Genomic DNA, 20,686 nt, shown 5'->3' with positions numbered 1-20,686 from the left:
GAGGACTTAATTGTAATTATTATTAATTATTTGATTTGATCAAATAATAAAATTGAGTCTTAATCAAATTAAATTCAGATTTGATTTGATTTGATTTGAGTTTAAATCAAATCAGATTTCAATGGTCTAAAGAGTTTAGACTAACTCCATAAGTACTTAACTTATTTGGAAACCTAAATTAGATTGGACTCAAACCAAATTGGAATCTTATCTGTAAAAAGAATTTAACCTACAGAAGCACTCTTCCCTAGAGATCTCATGCCCCATATGTTTCACTCCTAAGAAAAATCAGCGTAAGAATTATGGCATGGAGTTTAGGCGCAAGAAGGGTGGGTGGCACTTGGAGTCCAAGGGGACTCTAACTAAAATCCCAACTAACTCCCTTTTAAAAAGAGATAAGATGTGGCACCTCCCCATCCATCTTAGCATGAAAAATGTGGGTGTGTGCATAAGAGAAAAATTAGAGAAGAAGGGGTGTACGTGAGTATGGGATATGGCACACAAAATAAAAAGGAAAAGGAGGAAGGGGCGCTCCAAGGGTTAGATGCCTCCCCCTTCCTCTATTCTTCTTCCTAATCTCCATGGGATGGAGGCCTTGATCTTCTCCCACCTTCTCTCTCTCTCTCTCCCTCTTTGGTCCAAGAGTTGGATGTCTTATTCATCTTCTTCTCCTTCAGATTAATCCAAGAGTTGGATGAAAGGAAAGAAGACAAATTTGATCTCTCATATTCTTCCTTCTCTAGATCTTCTTTAATTTCTCTTGAGAAGAGAAATAGAAAAAAAAAATCAGATTAGATCTGATTTCTTCCTCCTACGATAGATCTATTTGGTTCTCTAAAGAAGAGAATCAAAAAAGAGATCGATTCAATAATCCAGAGAGCGATCTCTGCAAGGGAGCTAGCACTCCGATGAGATCAGGATCTCCTGATCAGATCAGTCTTGTATGGATATCGATAGAGGTCGAATGCTTGTGCGTCTTCAACAGACCTTAGAGACATCCATAGATCATCAGATCATAACTTCAATAGATCTTGAAGATATTCACAGATTATCGGATCGCGGTGAAGATCTACTCGTGTAAAAGTAAAGATCAGATTTCTACTTTAGCATAGATTTTAGTTTTTGTATATTATGATGATGTCAGGATTTAATTAAGATATGATCTCTATGCATGCTAGATTAGATTAAATTTAATTAAAGATTAATTTTAACATCATTCTAAAATAAGGTTGTCCTGACATAACGAGGGTCGTTATATTGTATGGTTATTCTAGAACAATATTGATTATTTTGAAAATTATTTTGAATTTTTTCTTCTAATGTGTTTTAAATTTTTGAAATTTTTATATGCATCCTATCACCATGCGATGGTAGTTCCTAACAATAAGTTGGTCTCTTGAGATTTTGAGATCTCTCGAATCTCTCTAAGCCTCACATCCCATGCATTGCATGGGGTTATAATCTAGTTTTAGTTTGAAAGGCTATGTCAATATTAGCCCATTAGAAATACTAATTATCTCCTATTTTTCATGTAGAAAATTTAATCTTGAATGCAGAAATAAATATATCTCTAGCATTGTTGTTCAAGCCCAAATAAGTCAATGATCTAAAGCCTACAATGACCTGCAGCCACAAGAAAATCAATCCTGGATGCTTCTTGCTGATATGGAGCTACGGCTTAGTTTCTCTAATCCTAATCTGAGCATGTCCAATGGAGAAGATCTCACAAGCTCTTAGATGAGTAGAGGATCAAATCTGTAGAAATCTTTTTATAACATGCCTCACCTATCAGAGATAGTATCTGAATCAGTTATAAAGACAGAAAGATAGACTTTATCTACAATGATTGTATGGAGCTCAACTTTATCAAACCATCAAATATATTCCTATCTCTTTATGAGAGATTTATCTTTAGTTAGAGAATGGATCAATTAAAATATATAAAATAAATCCTGATGTATGTTAATATGGGCCACATCTGGATAGGCTTAAAGAGATAAATTACAATATTCTCTTACTTGACCTACCCTAACACAAGCATCTTCATTTTAATTATTTAAAATATTTTAAAAACCTTTAATGAAATCTTATCCGAATCTAATAGTTGAAAACTGATATGACCACTTTTAAAATTTAATTTCTCCATAGGATATAAGTATATACTTAATTATAAAATAATCATTAGTGCAAATTATGGTGGTAAATGCACTATCAATCAACATACGACCTTCTATATATCACAACACTAATGACACCTTATAACTAAATTTTTTATGTAGACTTTTACTTTATGAATAAACTAAACTTTATGCCTATTTTTTGATCATCTTTCTATCACACAGTAAATAGTTGATCAGCATAAAATAAACGAAACTTCATCATCAAATTTAATGTGATGATTTTATACATAATATTCAGTACATATCATAAAATAAGCTATATCTCATATGATCCATCTGATCCTCAAAATCTCGAGAATGAGCCCTTTAGTCAGTGGATATATAATTATCAACTTTTCTTTAAAATGTTCCATAGATACTATATTTTTCTTTATCCTTTTATGAAGGATAATTATTTGATACTGATATGCTTGTAAGTATCTGTATTCTTCGTATTGTTAGATAATCTTACTACAGAGTTATTATAGTATATCTTTATCGATATGCTAATAGAGTCAACAACTCTAAATCCTATGATAAAATTTCACAATCTTATAACTTATGAGGAAGTCTCATATAGGCTATGTACTTTGTTTCTATAATGGATGTAGTAAATAAAATCTTATTTTACCTATATCATGATATAACACATCCTGTAAGTAGAAAAATATATCAGTAATAGACTTTCTACTGTTGGTGCATCTATCAAAATGCAAATCCTAATAGCCTATTATTTCATAATGATCAAACCATCTGTATATGAGTATATAAACTATTATACCCTATAGATAATATATGACTTTCTTTGCAGCTTTCCTATACTCCATTTCTGAATCATGTTAATAATATCCGAACATCGATGTAAGTAAAGCAATGTCTGGACCCATATAAACATGCGCATAGACTTCCAACATTAGATGCATAGGTTATGAACTTTATTTTTTTTTATTTTTATCTTAATTCTTAGATATTGAATTTTAATAAATTTATCACCTTTTTCAATATGAGCTCTTAGGAGAATATTTATCATCTCAAATTTTGTACTATAGAGATGTAGGTCCTTTAAGATAGTCCAAGTAGTTTTAAAGATTTATTTTTGTGAATCATAATGCCGATTACATAAGTGGTTTTACCTATACCCTATATCTCAAAATCTTAGGATAGAAACTATTTGATTTTCATAAGTGGATTAAAATCACTATTAGCAAGTAGAATATTATCCATATAATATCAAAATTATAAACTTACTCCCACTAACCTTCGTGTGTGTGTGTGTGTGTGTGTGTGTGTATCAATAGAATTTTTCTTTAAACCCATAGAAAATGATTATCTCACTAAAATCGAGATACCATGGTGTGGAAGTCTATTTAAGTCTATAATCTAGTTTCTTTAATTTGCAAATCATATGCATTTGTCCACTGACCATAAAAATCCTTGGATTGTTTTATGTAGACCCTTCTTCTAGATCACCATCAAGGAAGACTATTTTTATATCCATCAAATATAGCTCTAAATCAAAAATGAGCTACTAAGGTTATGATAATCCTAAAAGAAGAATAGTCAATGCCTTTCTTTTCTATAAATTTTTTTCTTACAAGTCTAGCTTTATATCGTTCAACCTTACCATTGAGATTTTTTTTAATCATATAGATCCTTTTGTAATTGATTTGCCATACCCTTTAGGTAGGCCGACTTATTTCTAGGCATGATTGTTACCCATAAAGCTCAATCACTTCATTTATAGCATCCAACCACTGTAAGGAGTTCTGATCTTTTCATGGCTTATAAGAACGTCTCAAGATCATATCTTTTTCACCTATATCTATTAGATATACCATATAATCCAGAAGTATAGCAGATTTTCTTATTCTAATAGATCTTTAGAGAGCTATCTCTTAATCTGCTTGTGGCAGTGCTCAGACGGTTGCTTCTCTGACAATAAAAATCTCATAGGATGGAACTTATGAAGTGATGATCCCTCCTGAATGTTATTTTATAGAATAACTATAGGAATCATTGCTTCAATCTATTTTACAGACCCAGCATTACCTCAAAGAAATATCTCAAGGTTTTTTACTCTTACTAAACATGCCATCTTCTAGAAATCTAACTTTATTAATTTCTGCTATCTGTGGTTTATGAGATGCATAATAGAATCTATACTCTTTTTGATCTCTCCAGATAACTAATAAAGAAACCACCGATCATACTGAGATCAAATGCCTTGCAGGTTAAAAATTTTAGCATCAACTGGACAACTCCATATACACATATATTTCAAAATAAATTTTTTACCAATCTATAACTCATGAGGAGCCTTTTGAACTACTTTAATAATATTCTTATTTAAAATATGCATAGTTATTTTTATAGCCTCATCCCATAAGTAAATAGATAGAGTAGAATAATTTGTTATAGCTCGAACTATTTCTTTGAGCATTATTCCATCTTTTAGCTACACCATTTTGATTGAGTGTGCTTTGACATTATTTACTAGAATATAATGCTATGTTTATTTAAGAATTTTGCTAATGATTCTAGTTATTGTTCCATTTTAATATATTTATCATAGTACATGCCATCTCTATCGGCTTTGACTACTTTAATCATATTTTCTGATTATCTTTCTATCTTTGTTTCAAATTTCTTAAAGACCTCAAACTCATCAGTCTTATCAAACAGAAGGTATAGATACATATAGTATGAATAGTCCTCAATGAGTATGATGAAATACTTTTCATCTATTATATATGGAAAAAAATTTGCATATAATAGTGTAAAAGATTTTTAAAGTTTCTTTAATCATTTGGGCATCCTTTTTAGATATGTATATCTACTTTGCCTTTATATATACAGTCAATACATATCAATAAATCAATGAAGTTTAACGATCATAAGGTCTTATACTTTACTAGACTTATAACTCTTTCTTCAGAAATATGCCCCACTCTTCAATGCCATAATATAGAAAAGTTTTCAAAATAAAAATCTACTCTATAATATAAGACTATCTCATAGCATCCAACTATCTTAATAAGTAAACATGTCTGATTTTCAATAAAAATATATTATTCACTTTTAGTCAAAAGCCTTTTTAATAAAAGGCCCTATAAGTTGTTAACAATATGCACAATTCACTAAAGTCAATGCACCAGATAGAATTAGAAATATTTACTAAATTAGATTCAAAACATATATAAGAGTAAAGGATGTTTTTCTTTTGCAGCTACTTTTCATACTTCATATAGTTTTTCTTTAAGTGTCCCTTTCTTTTGCAGAAAAAATATTTGATAACCTTATTAATGGCTTCACCTAATGCTACAACAAATACTTTTTCTTTTGCATTGGGTACAATCTTTTCTTGATCTGCTATTCTACTAACTTGATGTGAAGCGAAGTTCATGCCCTCAACCTTTTCTTTCACTCAATCTTTTCTCCGTTTGCATATGTTTGGTCAGTAATTTACTAACTATCAAATCCTCATTGCGCATATTTATAGAATATCTTAAAGAGATCATACTCTGATGGAAGAGAAATGAGAATAAAGTAGACCAAAAAGATATTTAATATGAAAAATTTAATATAAGATAACTGTGCTACGATATTCCTTATCTCTATAGTAGGATCATGAATGTTGGCCTTTGCCTTAGTAGAGCTTACTAATTTTTGCTCTACAGCATTCAAGAACATACGTGCCTTATAACATGAATTGATGAATCTCCTAATGTGCCACGTTAGATTTTTTGCAGCACAAAGTGAATCAATTAGATCACTTACATTTCTCAAAAACTCTTCTTTTTTGAGGTAGTTTCATCCGTAAGTGATTAAAATTTATTCATTCAAAATAGTAGATCAAGATCAGTACATCCTAATGTGAGTACTATTTTTCTCTCTCTATTCCAAAAAATTCTATCCATTAAAATTTTTTTTCTATATTACTATCAATAATTATGGAAATTAATATTGCAAACAACACATGCTTATATTATTATCAAATAATGAGATTAATTAAACTATAATCTAAAATAATTAATATTATTTCAGTAGTAAATTCTAACCTTTCTATAGGCAAAGGTGCATCACGCATAGAATTTACTAACACTTTATTAATAAGATCAACAATATATATATCAAAAAATAATAAATTTCTATGCTTGCATCTAGAAAAAAATTCTATCCTTAATATCTAAATTTATCATTTTATTCCAATTAAATCACAAAAATAACCACTCTCTGTGGGTAAAGTTAATTATTTCTATGAATTAATTATAATTTTGTTCACATGCCATTATACTTTATTTTATAGTTTTTATGTGATTTTTACTATATCAAAGATGTTGCGGCTAGTTTTAAATATAATAAATCTACTAACTTTATATAGCGTTGAATACATCATCATCAATATGATAATAGATCTGTAATTCTTTATTTGCATATAAACAAATCAAATAGTATATAAATTAACCATATAATGTGCAAATTTATACTTTTATGTAATAAAGCTATATAATAGGGACCTTATCATAATTATTAAAGAATCTTTATGTAATTAAATTTATTACAAGGACTAAATAATAATCTAAGGTTCTTTAATGTGGTCTGGTCCAGTCAACTATCAAAAGGGTTAGAATTAATGGATTGCACTTAATGGACCTGGGCTTATGGTCAAAACCCAAAACCTGCTTTACCCCTTCTTCCTCCCATTTTCTCGATCAAATCCTGAAACCCTCTTTCGCTAGCAATCCCCTTCTCCTAATCATCGTCGGTTAGCCAAAGGCCATCCTCAACCATCGATGGCCGCCTGAGACCACTGTCCTGATCGCCAATAAGTCGGTGGTGGGTGATTTTTTCTAGATGAGAGATCAGTGGAGGAGAGGCAAAAGTCGATGCTCCTCTCCTTTAACCTTGGCCAGCGATCAATGAAATGCCCAAATGGTGGACCATCGGACTCTCCCCAACCTGATGGCCAGTTTGATGGTAACTAAGCGGACAACCATCGAAGAAAAATTCTCGATCGACATCCATGGAATGGCTGGTTTTACAAAAAAAATTTGGCCTCGTAGTCAGATTGGGATGCCCCTCTCAATCCATCCGGGGAGACTTGCTGTCGGCCCGTCCCATGGTAGCCAAAGATCGATCAGACTTTGGTTATCTTGATGAGAGGAGGGCTCATTGTGGGCCTTCTTCTTCCTTTAATTTCTCTTTTTTTCTTCTTTATTTTATTTATTTATTTATTTAACAATATTCCTATCCTTTAAAAAATTACAAGTCAAAAATAAATAAATAAAAAATATAAATTTTTATTGAATCCAAAAATAGATTCATATCGAAATGACTTTAATCAAAAGCAACCGACCAATGTGGCCAGTCAAGTCTATAGCCCATCCTTATGGCTGTCGGAGGAAGAATGGAGATCCTTCCTTCTTCATTCTATTCATCAATAATATGTCAAAAATATAAAATATAGCATATAAAAATTTTTCATATCACTTCAAAATCAATAGACCGAATAAAATAGCATAGAGGTGGCTTTGATACCACTAAATATAAAAAATTTAATCTTGCATGTAGAAATAAATATACCTCCAGTCATTGTGGTTTAAGCCCAAATAAGTCAATGATCTAAAGTCTGCAACGATCTACAACCACAAGAGAATCAATCCTAGATACTCCTCGCTAACATCCAACAGCGTCCTGATTTTTTTAATCTTAATCCGAGTATATCTGATGGAGAGGATCTCACAAGCTTTAGGATGAGTATGGAATTAAATCCGTAAAAGTCTTTTTATAATGTACTTCACCTATCAAAAATAATATTTGAATCAATCATAAAGATTGAAAGATGGACTTTATCTACAATGGTTGTATAGAGTTTAACTTTATCAAACCATCAAATATATCCCTATTTTTTTATCAGAGATTTATTTTTAGTCAGAATATAAATTAATTAAAATATATAAAATAAATTTTAATGTATATTAGTGTGGACTACATTCGGATGGACTTAAGGAAATAAATTGCAACACTTCATTCTTACCAATTGTAGTAGCTAGTCAAATCTTCATATAACTACTTGCCCTCAACCTTTGTCCAAGTTTTTTTTCCTTTAGTATGTTCTGCTTACTAGTATACTTACGATATACACCAAGCAATTATCCGTGGTCCACCAGACCCACCCATAACCATCAGCTCTTCTATTCGAAGTCAAAACTCGGGTACGGTGGTTATATCAACTTTAGCAACCGAACTTGATCAAGGAAAGCTAATAACATCAACGAAAACGTTTTCTCTAAAAATCATTTGACTTCTCAGACAAAGGTACATAAGTGTCTCAAAAGTGGGCAATTTTGTCTATTCCCTTAGAGTTTGTATAGAGTTTCACACAAAAGATCTATTTTACTTTTCTTTCCATGATCTCTCCTTGAAACAAATCAACCACACTCCACTTGTTTTGTCCTGCCATCATAATCTACCATTTGAAAACTAATGAAGAGTGAACCTTACTCCACATGCGTCTTGGTATGTCCTTGTATTGCCAAACTTGGCTTACCACTTTAGATTTGAATGAACTTATCTATGTTCTATTTAGAACCTCAACGGTTATCATTAGATGACCTGAGCATCAAAGGATTCTCGCAAAAAAACTCCCAACAAATGGACTTGCTTTGCTTGTAGCATTTTAGAGTTGATCCAGATATTGTAATTAAGATCCAGTCATCATCAATTATTTCAAGATCTGCGGCCAACTATTTGGATCCATTGATCATCTCCATTGAGCTCTCCATCTTATCATGCAACTCATTGATTTGAATCAGACCGATCCTCAACGACAACAGGATGCAAAATTTTAACTAAACTGATCCCTCAATTATTCCAATACCAAGCCGATGCACCCCATTACTTTGTTGTACATTTATCCAGCATGGTTGCTTAATTGAACTAACTTATGACCCCACGTTTTCATCACCTTGGATAAGAAACGAATCCAATGACATCATGAATGGATCCCAAGCAAATAGGCCCATCACCACCACTTGATCCCATCGTTTAGAGAGTATAATAACAAGTAACAAAAGATTTCCCTTGTATAATATTATTAAGCATCTAATTATCATTTACCGACATGCACTCCAAGTCCAAACTCCACAGGAACTTTCCTATTTCAAATCAAGTGGTTGTGGTGGGCCCAAACATTGTACAACTAGTCACAAAAGATTCCCAGTATCCAACGTGGTGTGCGTAACGTCTTGCGCAACCAAACACCCCCCGTCGTTTAATGCGGAGAACTGGTGAGACATCGATGGGATTGGTCACGTATCATAACAACAATATATTTCTTCAAAAGAATTCTTCCAAAAAAAAAGAATTCTTCCAGCTCCCACCTCACCTGCAACCTACTCTACGCTGGATCCCACGTCCTCACCTACTTCCAGGCCCAGCAATGCCTCTTCCTCTCCTACTTTCCAGTTTCCACACCGTTTGTGTGCGTGTGCCCCTGTACGACAGAGCTAAAGCAAAAGGTAGTGGTGTAAGGGTGGTAAGGTGATGAGGAGAGATGGGCCCTATGGTGGGCCCTCTGTCCCTCTCAGTGGAGCTGACCCTCTCTTTGTTCCTCTCTCTCTCTCTCTCTCTCTAGGCTACAATGTCAAGCATTCACAAACAACCACCACAACACAGGAGCAGAGGAAAGCCATCCTCCCAGCTCCACTCAACACCTCCAAAAAGAAGGCTACCGCTAGCTGAGAGAAGAGAAAAGCCAATTCAGAGGTGAGAGCAATAAGGAGGAGAAAGAAGAACAAGAAGAGCAAAAGATAAGAACCACCATCATATCATCTCCACCATCTCACTCACCCACCTACCCACCCACCCACTAGAGAAGCTTCTCTTTTTCCATAAGGTAAGTCCCTCTACAACTTCCCAACTCCACTCTTATCTAGTTTTAATCCTCAGTTGTTGCTTTCTTATGTCTTTCTATCTTCCTCTTCTTCTTCCAAGAATTCAGGAAGGTATAAGTCATTAGACAGGGAACATAGACAAGATCTTTGGATGGATTCCTTCAAGGGGAGATCTGGATTCTGTTACAGTCATGGAGGGGAAGCCATGGAGGGTGGCGGCGCCGCCTTCTTGGGCCTCCTGGACATTTACGTTCATCATGCTCGCGATATCCACAACATCTGCATCTACGCCAACCAGGACGTCTACGCCAAATTCTCCCTCACATGCAACCCCGACGAGGCGCTGTCCACCCGGATCGTCGCCGGCGGTGGCAAGAACCCGCAGTTCGACGAGCACCTCAAGCTCAAGATCCCACAACCCGATGCTGTCCTCAAATGCGAGATTTGGATGCTCAGCAGGGCCAAGAATTTCCTGGAGGACCAGCTCCTGGGATTCACCCTGGTGCCGCTCTCCTCGGTGGCGACGGCGAAGGGGAAGTTGACCCAAGACTTCACCCTCTCCTCTACCGATCTCTTCCACTCTCCCGCGGGGACCGTTAAGCTCACCCTGTCCTTCGACAGCTCAGGTGCCCCTGATAAGGCCTTTGTCGACTCCAACACACTTAATTCATCCATTAGCTCGGAGGTTGTCTTGCTGGATCCTGCTGATTATGGAAGAATTGAGTTTCCTGACATCAATGTTGTGAAGGAGAATCAGAAGATGGTTTCGGAGTACTTCGTAATGGCGGCACGCAGGGCTCCTTCGAAGGCCATCGGGCCGGTGGAGCCTGCTGCACCATTCCTGCATCTAGGAGCTTCCCCTCAGTCTGCGGAGGACTATGACATGACTGTGAATTCGAGTGAGGAGAACAATGGTGGATCGGATTCTCCTGATGGTAGTAGTATTCAGAATTCGGGAATTTTCAGCAATTCTACCATGACTAGCCTCAGTGATGACAGGAATTCTGCTGACTCCTCGGATAAAAAGATTCGGGTGACTTCGAACAATTCAGCTTTGGAGACTAATCACAGCTCTGGGACTTCGCCGGATACTCCCACTTCACACAGCGGTGGTGGTGGTAGAGTAGAGAGGAAGGAGTCCAAGACATCGAATAAGGAAGAGGCAGAAGGTGGTGCAAAAGAAAACAATGTGCACAGCAATGTGGAAATGGGATCTGTTTTTAAGTCTCCATTGGGAAACATCAACCTCGAGGCCGAGCAGACTGCGATGCAGCAGCAAATTGTGGACATGTACATGAAGAGCATGCAGCAATTTACCGAATCCTTGGCGAAGATGAAGCTGCCGATGGATCTCGACAACCCGGGATCGAAGGATGGAGGGGATGTTATCCAGAGCCAGAATGACAAGTCTGATCCACAGAAGCAAAAAGATAAGTCCAGAGTGTTTTATGGTAGCAGAGCCTTTTTCTGACCAGCTAATACACAGTATCTGCTTCAAAACAGTGTTAGCTGCATGAGAGAGTAATTGACAAGAACTTGGTTTTACTTGCTGTTTGTGCGTGTGTATGTCTAGATGGATGTCCGTTGTGTCTGTTAACTCTTTGATTTTCTCCTATATTACATCTCTGATTTGCTCTTTTATTGCGGTGGAGACACAAACATAACTAAGTGTTGATGTAATTAACTTCTTAGGGGGTCTTCAACCTTATTTGTCTACTAATAAACTGCTGTGAAAGTATAACCATTTGTGCCATTGTGTTCTATGATTGAAGATGAATAGCTATAGCTGTTAATCTTCCCCTTGTCTCACTATCTTAGAATTGGACAGTCTGCATCTTCAAATCGGATGCCCTTACAGAATTTTTCTTATCATTTCTTGTCAAACCAGCAGGTGTGATTATCCAATTCATTACTTAATATTTTGCATTCTTTGTAGACTCCTTGTCCTTAATTTGTTCTTTTTAGGGTGAGACAAACTGCAGCAACTGTGCAGGTTTCTTGTAAGCAACTATTTTAGAATAACTTGTGCCATGCATTTGTGTGACATTAACTTTACATATATCTTTATCCCTGTTTATTCTGTGTCTACAGGTCTTGAAGCATGTTCCTTCTAAACGTGCTATGATTAAATCTATCATGTTTTACGTTGACTGATTACTACATACATTGAAAATTCTATTTGTATCCTTGGTTTTCTCAAAATTTGAGCATGTTTCTACATCTGAATGAAGGAAGATCCACCAGGTGGAATTATCCAGGTTTAAGTACTCAAGGAAATACCATCCAATTTTCAAATCTCCTCCAAAGAACTTATTGTGTAGTTGACATAACTGATGACTGGAAATACTTATTTGGTCTAACTGTCAGGTGTATCCAATCCCTTCTAATTCTAGAGATAACAATGCTAATAAATCTTACCCTTTTGCATTTGGGATTGACTCTGAAAGCATAAGTGCATACACAATAGATAACTTCTTTGACTGTGGAAATTAAAAGAAAAAAAAAAAAGCCACTTTTTAGCTGCTTAGAAAGCCGTATCAGAAAGTGTGATGTATCTATTTGGTTGTTAGATCAGTACTAGTTCTTTATAGGTTTCATAACTCTTGCTTTCTTATGATGCTTCATCTGTCATAGTATGCTTTCTAGAACAGCTGAAATGCTATGTCTATGTCAATATAAGCTTTTGATGATTATTTGGTGGGATTGATGTTAGTGAGCAGATAAAATATAAATGTTAATTTATTTTATTTTTAAAAATGGTAACAATACATTCATTTCATGGCACTCCAAAATAAAAATTGGGAGGGGGCATTCCTCTTTGTCATAATGAAGAATATTGGATTGCATAGCTACAAATGTTGGAGTTGACATGCCACGAGTTAGAAGCTGTGCATTTCCACACTTTCTCACAATAGTTTGTTCTAATTTTTCTCTCCTCAATCATTTGATTTGGTTATTTTAGCTCTGAGAGCTTTTGACTCAGAAGTTCATTTAGACCTGTCAGATGTATCATACTTTTATTGAATTATGATATCAGCACTCACGATTAGTAGCATTTGTCATATGTGATCATCTTACTAATAACTTTTGATCCTCAGAGGGGCTCAATTTGTGCTAGCTTTACAGGGGTAAATTGAGATTGGGTTTATCAGCCAACTTATGACTATTTCCCTCTCTAAGAAAAAGGATCCCTAAGGTAGTCTCTGTTTCCTTCCCTTTTTTTTTTTTTTTTTTGAAGTACTAGGAAAATGTTTGTCCAGTGTAACTAGTCTTAGACTAAGGTAACTGTACAGATTTTATCAACAAGTGCTTGCATGTTGACACAAAGTGGCAAACTTAGTCAGGTTTGGAGAATATTGTAAAGTTAAAAGGATCTGCAGAAATCAGTATTCTCTTGTATGAATGTCATCAAAAATTGTTACCCACTCAATGGTTGCTTTTGGATGCTATTTCGCAGAAAGTTAAAAAAACGTTTTGAGTTTCAACATCATCACAAAGGATGGTTAAAATTCAATGGAGCATCGATTGAAAAAAAAAAAAAAAATCACTCAAGAATCTATGGTGTTAAAATCAAAACGCTACATTTGATGTCCTTGGAAAAAAAAGAGCAAAAGAGGATCTAAAATTATAAATGAAGAGTATTAGCCAGCTAGCAAATAGCAGTAGCAGGACATTTTCTCTAGACTTTGTGCCATTTTTTTGTTGGGTAAGTCAAGCATCCAGGTCAATGGATTTAAATGACATTATTATTATAACCATTATAATAGCCACTACAACAGTTTCGGCCACCCCCCATTATGTTACTGGGATAAATAACTTGACAAAAAACAACGGCTATTATTTTCACTTGCATCTTTTTTTGAACAAAATAATATTTTTCTCAAAAATCAAAATGTTTTATCTCAAAATTTGCTTCAAAATAATTGTAGGGCCAAAAAATAATTCTTTTATCTAATTAAAAATGAAGAAAAAACCATTACTTTTCTTTATTGGTCATTATTTTCCGCTGTAACATCATTACATAGTCATTATTATAACACTAAAATGTTAAAAATTATTTTTAAAATAAAACACTGGCCATTATAACCATAATCATGGTAATAATAATTTTGGTGTAACCAGGGATAATAAGTTATTTTGCACCTTCTCCAGGGTACTAATCCTTGTCAAAAGGCTGTACCTGAGATTTTTTCCAGCACACAGGAACCGCAATTTTTTTTTTCCATGTAGTTGCTTGTTGATGTAAGAAACAGAGGAATCTAGTTGTTGCAGGGTTTTTTAAAGCCTATAAAGAACAACTCCTATTTTTCTCTCATCCTTATTTTTAAAGGAGTGTGGTTATGAATTCCAAAGAGAGTCCCGAAGGAATGGAGGTTGGAGTAAATATGCTATGAAGTACAAGGAAATCGTTAGGCCTAGATTCGGCAGCAAGGTCAGGGAGAAAATGATGTTGATAAGATTTGGTCATTAAAAATAAAAAAAAAAAGTCGAAATGTAGTAAATTATACATCTGAGGGATCTGAGGTCAACTCATAATTAATAAAAGAAGAAAGGTACCAAGAGGAAGTTTGACAATGTTAAAGATTTGGTGGTAGATTCGAGCTGGTTGTACCCCTGCACTTGGACCAAAATATAAAAAAATATAAAGGGATGAGATAACATGAGATCTATTTTCTTATTCTATGTGCTTATATCTGGATGAAGATTTCAATTTTGTGTCAGGTTACTTCTCAACATCACAAAGGCACAAGAAGGAATATGTGGTTCTTGAGGAGCAAAGAACATAAGTTTGCATACTTAGACATCCCTGATACAGATTCTAAGGAGTTTTTTCTGGAAAAAATGTAACAATAATAATTTCTCGTGCTTACATGAATCTATTGCAAGACTCAGAAAGGTAAAAAGACAGGATGGGCACAAGAAGGAATATGTGGTTCTTGAGGGCACGAAAATATCGCTCTCCGAAATTGGGACCACTCCACTTGGCCATTAGTGAACATTTAGGAATGCGGCAATTTTGGCATCTGATTCCAGCCATGCTTTCTAAAATCTATTTTGTCTGGCCAGCACAATTAATTCCCATTTGGCATCGGCTCTATACTACAATATCCTCCATAGATTGCTTAAACTCCACCCTGCTTGTCCTTGCAAATAAGCTGAATCTTTGCAACCTTTCTGGATCTAATCAGCAAGATCAATGTTTACCTAAACAAAATCCACACTCAATGAAGACCAACTCATCACTTCTTCTCTAGCTTGGTAGCAGTTGGTTTTCTGCTTAAGAGTTGCCAAGCAATCCCGTGTTTGATGCACTATCCTTCAGGCAATACCTTGATTATCTGCCCTCCTCTTTATTTCTTCCTTTCAAGTTGTTCCACAGGAATATGTGACCATTGATGCCAATCTGATGTTTTCTTGGTTAACTAACCAACTCAAAAAACATTTCAGTATCAACTTGATTTGTTGAGATTTGGTGTATACAGTACAATATGGGGCCAATGATGATAACATTGACATCCCCATGGACAACATACTTTATCCTTTGTTCTGCTCCTATCACACTTCACATACAAAAGCAAATAACTGAAGGTGCCAAAAATTTACAGCTGATAATGTGTTTTCCGAAACTTTCATAGGAACAAATCAAACTCCTGGCCGCAAGGTGGTGCCTCAGAAATGGCTCACTACCATGCACTTCACATAGCATCCTCCCAAAGCAACTGGTAGTATGCCAACTCGGGTGTAACATTTCTTTTTTGGCTTTGCTGACAGTAAATTGTCTTCCATCCTTTGACCAGGAACTGGCATCTATAAGATCCTTTGTATCATTTCATACATGAAAAGTCAAGTCTGTCCGGGTATGAAATACTTGGGCCATTCCAAGTATCAAATGAGAAAAAATAGCTAGGGTCCATTGCATACCAATTTTTCTTCCAAGTATGAAATGAAGAAAAAAGTATCTGGAAACATGAAAGAAGGTCAATGTAATGAGGTTTAAGTTTCTTGCTGTTCTTGTATTCAAATCATCACGTGCATGATCAACAATGTTTTTGTTGATATTTTGCCAATGTCATTTGCTTGAATGAAGTGGTATATACAACAAGCCTCTATAAAGTTCTGAGGCAATCTTTATTGCTTGTCTTTAAAACTTACAAACTTACCACATGTAGCCAGATCTTGAAACTATTTGCTGCATCACATGAAAAAGATTCTGATGCATCCACCATCTATATCAGTAGCAGCCCCCAACACCATTGTTCACAACATGGGTGCGTATAGGCTGCACTTATCTGCTAAAATTGTTTGTGATAGCTCATCTAGTCATTCTTCCAAATCAGTCCCTTTTGATAAAGAAAGTCCTCACAATTAGCCATTCTCACTAATTTTTCTGACGAATATCACATGTTCACATTTGGCATGATAGCAGCAGCTCAAGAATTATTGGCTTTAGGCATTGGTAAGTTTCCTACTGAACTAAAATTTACCTTCCTCAACCATGAAGCTTCCAGAATGAAAGCCCATCGATTCTTGACCACTATTCCTTAGCGAAATATGCTATTTAGCTACTACCTTCTGCCATTTGCAAAGAAAACATACTTTTGCCCATTTACCCTTAACCAGCTAAGGCCTGGGTGTTTCCCATCTGTCTGAGATTCCATCAGTTTCCTTACTCGTTTCATGTCATCCCTTCTCCCAGCAGCAGCATAGATATTTGAAAGAGCAATGTATGTTCCGGGATCTTTTGGATTCATCTCCAGCAACCTTCTGGCTGAGTACTCACCCAACTCAATGTTCCCATGAATTCTGCTAGCTGAGAGTATTGATGACCAAATGTGCTCATTGGCTTTGAAAGGCATCTCCTCTACAACATCCATTGCTTCTTTCAGCCTTCCTGCCCTGCCAAACATATCAACCACACAAGCATAATGATCTACAGTTGGTTCTTGAATGGATTTGAAAAATTGATATCCCTTGCCCACCATTCCACAATGACTACATGCGGAGAGAACCCCTACAAAGGTTATATGGTTGGGCTTTATGTCTTTCTGTTTTAACAATTCCTGGAATGTTTCAATGGCTTGTTCAGCAAAACCATGCTGAGCTAGGCTGCTAATCATGGCATTCCAAGAGGCCAAATCTCGCTCTGGCATCTCATTAAACAGCCTACTTGCTTCTTCCAAGTAGCCACACTTAGCATACATGTATGATAAACCACTTGCAACAAAAGTGTCATGTTCAAAATTGAAATCTGATTTGATGATCTGGGCATGGATCTGTCTTCCTTCTCCTAGTGCTGCGAGCTGTGCACAGGAGCTTAGAATTGTTGCATATGTGTAGTGGTTTGGAGGTCCCACTGATCCCTCAGCAACCATTCTCACATACAGGTTTATAGCCTCTTGACTCTTGCCACTCCGAGAAAAACCTGAGATCAGTGAAGTCCACAAAACCAGGTCCGGGTGATGAATCTGCTCAAAAAGACGAAGTGCATCATCCAAACAGTGGTGTTCAGAGTACATTCTGATCAAAGAGCCAATCATGGATAAACTACCATGACCACCATAATATCCAAACTTAATCACTAAAGCATGAAACTGCTTCCCCTGACCCAGTCCTTTTGTCATAAAAAATGAAGTCATGGTCACCTCACTCAACTCTATTTGCATTCCCAATGCCTCAAGAAACAAACCCACAGCCTCATCTCCATGCCCATTCCTAAGGTACCCTTGAATCACCAAGTTAAAAGCCACATCATCCTTCTCCTCCATCCCACTAAAAACTTTTTGAGCTTCATTAAGGCAACCAAGATCCATGTACACTTCAAAAAGACCTTCGCTTACAAAAACATCTAATTCTACCTCCATCATCTTCACAATTAGACCGTGCAGCTGCTGAACGGTGTGAATGCTAAGAATATCTTTACAAGCTCGAAGAACACATGCAAATGTGACATGGTCTGGGCTTATGCCCGACAACCTCATCCGACCAAATAACTGCCGAACTTCTTCTCCACTCAAATTCCCAGCAATCAAAGCATTCCATGACACCACACTGGGCTCAGAAATCTCCAAAAATGCTTTCTTTGTGCTCTCCATATCACCAGATTTTGCATACATGTCAACCAAACTAGTACCCACAAACGGATTAGATGCCATTGTTGATTTGATTACTTGGGCATGGATCTGTCGACCATCGAATAGGAAGGGGATGCCGGCACAGGCATGCAAAGCACAAGAATAGGCATGCTCATTCATCACTAACTGGTCATTCTCAATCATTTCCTCGAAAATTCTCAGAGCCTCTGCATACCGTCCGGCCTCAGCGTAGCCCATTAGCATACAAGTAAAGGCCACAACATCTCTGTGAGGAATTCCACAGAACAACTTATGGGCAAGTTCAGTGAATCCAAATTTGTGATACAGATTGAGCAAACAAGTGTTCGATACGGTTAATTCAGAAGAAGAAAGAAGGTCTTGGAGCTTAAACACAAAAGCGTGCATCTGTGGCAGCAGTTCGGAGTTATTGGATTCGGAGATGGCTTTAAGGACCAATCGGATTGTGATGGCGCAGGGGGCGGAGGAGGAAGAGAGGAGCATGTCGAGGAAAAGGCGGAGGGTGGCATCGGGACGGCCATGGCGGAGGGTTGCGGAGATGGCGGTGTTCCAAGTGACGGTGTCGCGGGCGGGGAGGAGGTGGAAGAGTTGGAGAGTGCGGTCTAAAGGGTGGGATTTGGCGACGGAGGAGAAGAAGAGGTTGGTTCGGATGGTGAGGGGAGTGGTTTGGGATGACGGCGAGGAGTTGGATTTGGGATGGGAGATGGTGGTGGAGGCAGGGAAATGATGAGGTTTTTCTGGATGGTTGGAGCGGATGAGTGGCGGGCAAGCGCGCCAAGGGCGAGGAGCTGGCAAGGCCATGGACCTTAGGGGTGTGGTTGCTTCCGATCCAAATCGAAACCACTGTTGAAATAGGTTAAAAAAAAAAAAATGGAAACGACTATAGCACCCGATATATTTAAGAGGTATTTGATTTGTAAGAACCAGAATTAAAATATTAAAATAAATTAAAATTAAAATTAAAATAATTAAATTCTCTAAAATATTTAATTTTTGATCTGAATTTGAACCAGAATCATAATAGAAATGTAAATTTGAATCTTAGAAGAGAGAGATTGAGTTTTAGATAAACCAGACATTTCGATTTAAGAGATTGAGTTTTAGATAAATTAGATATTTCGATTCAAGCTCAAAACATTCCGATTAAAGCTCAGAATCGAAATCGGAATAAAACTCCTCCCAATCAAATGGAATAGGAGCCATCCCTTCCCGTTCTGATTCCAAACCCCAACTTTTCCTAACCAAATACTCTCTTATAAATTTTTAATTAGAATCGAAATTCAAAAAAATTAAATACTAAATAATAGAATTTGAATATTAAAAAATTAAAATATTTTTTTTATGTAAAATTGAAATGAAAATGAAATTTTATCAGATGAAAATCACTCATTTCTATTTTTATGCCAAGAGTTAAACTCCCTCCACTTATTTCTATGCTAAAGTCCAACTCTTCTGAACTAAACATGCTCAGGGAGCAGTGCTTAGTAAAAGTGCATGGATTTTTGTTTCCTTAATTAACTTATGATTGCATATCATTGGAGGTGGAGGACATGCCTCTTCTTCTCCAAAATTTTAGTCTTCATCTCTACATCCTTGGCACCTCCTAACTCAAGATCCACACCATGTATTTAATAATAGATATGCCTCTTCTATTGCTGAAACAAGAACGCCTCTCTTTATCCATTTTAGATTAGTTTGAAACAGAAAAAGAAAACCATGAATATAATATATAATAAAAATTATATTTATCTGATCCAAAATGCCATCACAAATATTCATCAAATACTCGCTTTCTTCAGATAAGCCGATTAAATGCCAAATACAACTTAAGAAAAGTAAATAAAGTATTTCTACTGATGCCTTTTGCACTTCTATTTGCTATGCAGGTGCGAAAAGACAGAGATATTTGCTGATCTGGTCATTTACCAAAGGAATTGGAGGCAGGAGATGACGAGGGTGCCCCCATAGAGATGTGGGTGCGTAGGTGGGGTTAGATGGTGATGATGACAAGATCAACAAAATCATTGCGACGGATGACAAAATAATAACACGTGTCAATCTTGTCACCGCATCATCTGCCCACCATCGTACCCTATCTCTATGTCTTCTCCGACCAACCGCACTCCTGGTGCAGGAGGGAATCCACCGGACGGGTACCAGATATGTTTTGTTTTGTTTTTTTTTTTTTTTTGGGAGGAAGAGTGCGAGATATGTTTGGAGTTGGAACTCTCAAATAAAGTAAATATGTTAACTGATTTTTGATATAATTTTTTTAATAATATATACGCAAATATAATTATCATGATTTCCTTGCCAAATTTTGCTATTATATTTTCTTTCCCTTTTTTTTTTTTTTTTTGGAACTTGTTTAGCAATTTTTTGAAGGGGAAATAAAGGAAGTGAGACCCTTTCCTGGCTTTATTGATGAAAAGATCTATGTTTCCCGGAGGCAGAGGTTATCCTTCAGTTGAAAGGTATGTACGATGCCTTGCAACACCATACAGTTGAAGTTTTTTTGATA

General features: G+C 36.1%; 2 protein-coding genes across 3 annotated transcripts; one reads left to right on the top strand and one right to left on the bottom strand.

The window, feature by feature from the left end:
- The first annotated feature begins 9,804 nt into the window (after positions 1-9,804).
- On the top strand, positions 9,805-11,807 carry LOC105049113 (uncharacterized). 2 transcript variants are annotated; one of them, XM_010928673.4, is made up of 2 exons: positions 9,805-10,056; positions 10,162-11,807. In XM_010928673.4, the coding sequence occupies exon 2, from the start codon at positions 10,206-10,208 to the stop codon at positions 11,523-11,525; it is 1,320 nt and encodes a 439-aa protein (XP_010926975.1). In that variant the 5' UTR covers positions 9,805-10,056; positions 10,162-10,205; the 3' UTR covers positions 11,526-11,807. The 2 variants fall into 2 exon arrangements, with proteins under 2 accessions (XP_010926975.1, XP_010926976.1); XM_010928674.4 differs by having other exon boundaries at positions 9,806-10,056; positions 10,155-11,807.
- Positions 11,808-16,620: 4,813 nt separating this feature from the next.
- LOC105049112 (pentatricopeptide repeat-containing protein At2g03380, mitochondrial) lies at positions 16,621-18,966 on the bottom strand. Its single transcript, XM_010928672.2, has one exon. It carries the CDS (start codon positions 18,964-18,966, stop codon positions 16,621-16,623), a length of 2,346 nt encoding a protein of 781 aa, XP_010926974.1.
- Positions 18,967-20,686: the final 1,720 nt, after the last annotated feature.

This window comes from Elaeis guineensis, chromosome 7, assembly GCF_000442705.2.
Source record: "Elaeis guineensis isolate ETL-2024a chromosome 7, EG11, whole genome shotgun sequence".
Lineage (NCBI taxonomy): Eukaryota > Viridiplantae > Streptophyta > Magnoliopsida > Arecales > Arecaceae > Elaeis > Elaeis guineensis.
This window is presented reverse-complemented; position numbering and strand designations above follow the sequence as displayed.

Excerpts from the sequence above, each read along its gene's own strand:
- LOC105049113 (XM_010928673.4), top strand. The coding sequence starts at position 10,206 with ATGGATTCCTTCAAGGGGAGATCTGGATTCTGTTACAGTCATGGAGGG.
- LOC105049112 (XM_010928672.2), bottom strand. The coding sequence starts at position 18,966 with ATGGCCTTGCCAGCTCCTCGCCCTTGGCGCGCTTGCCCGCCACTCATC.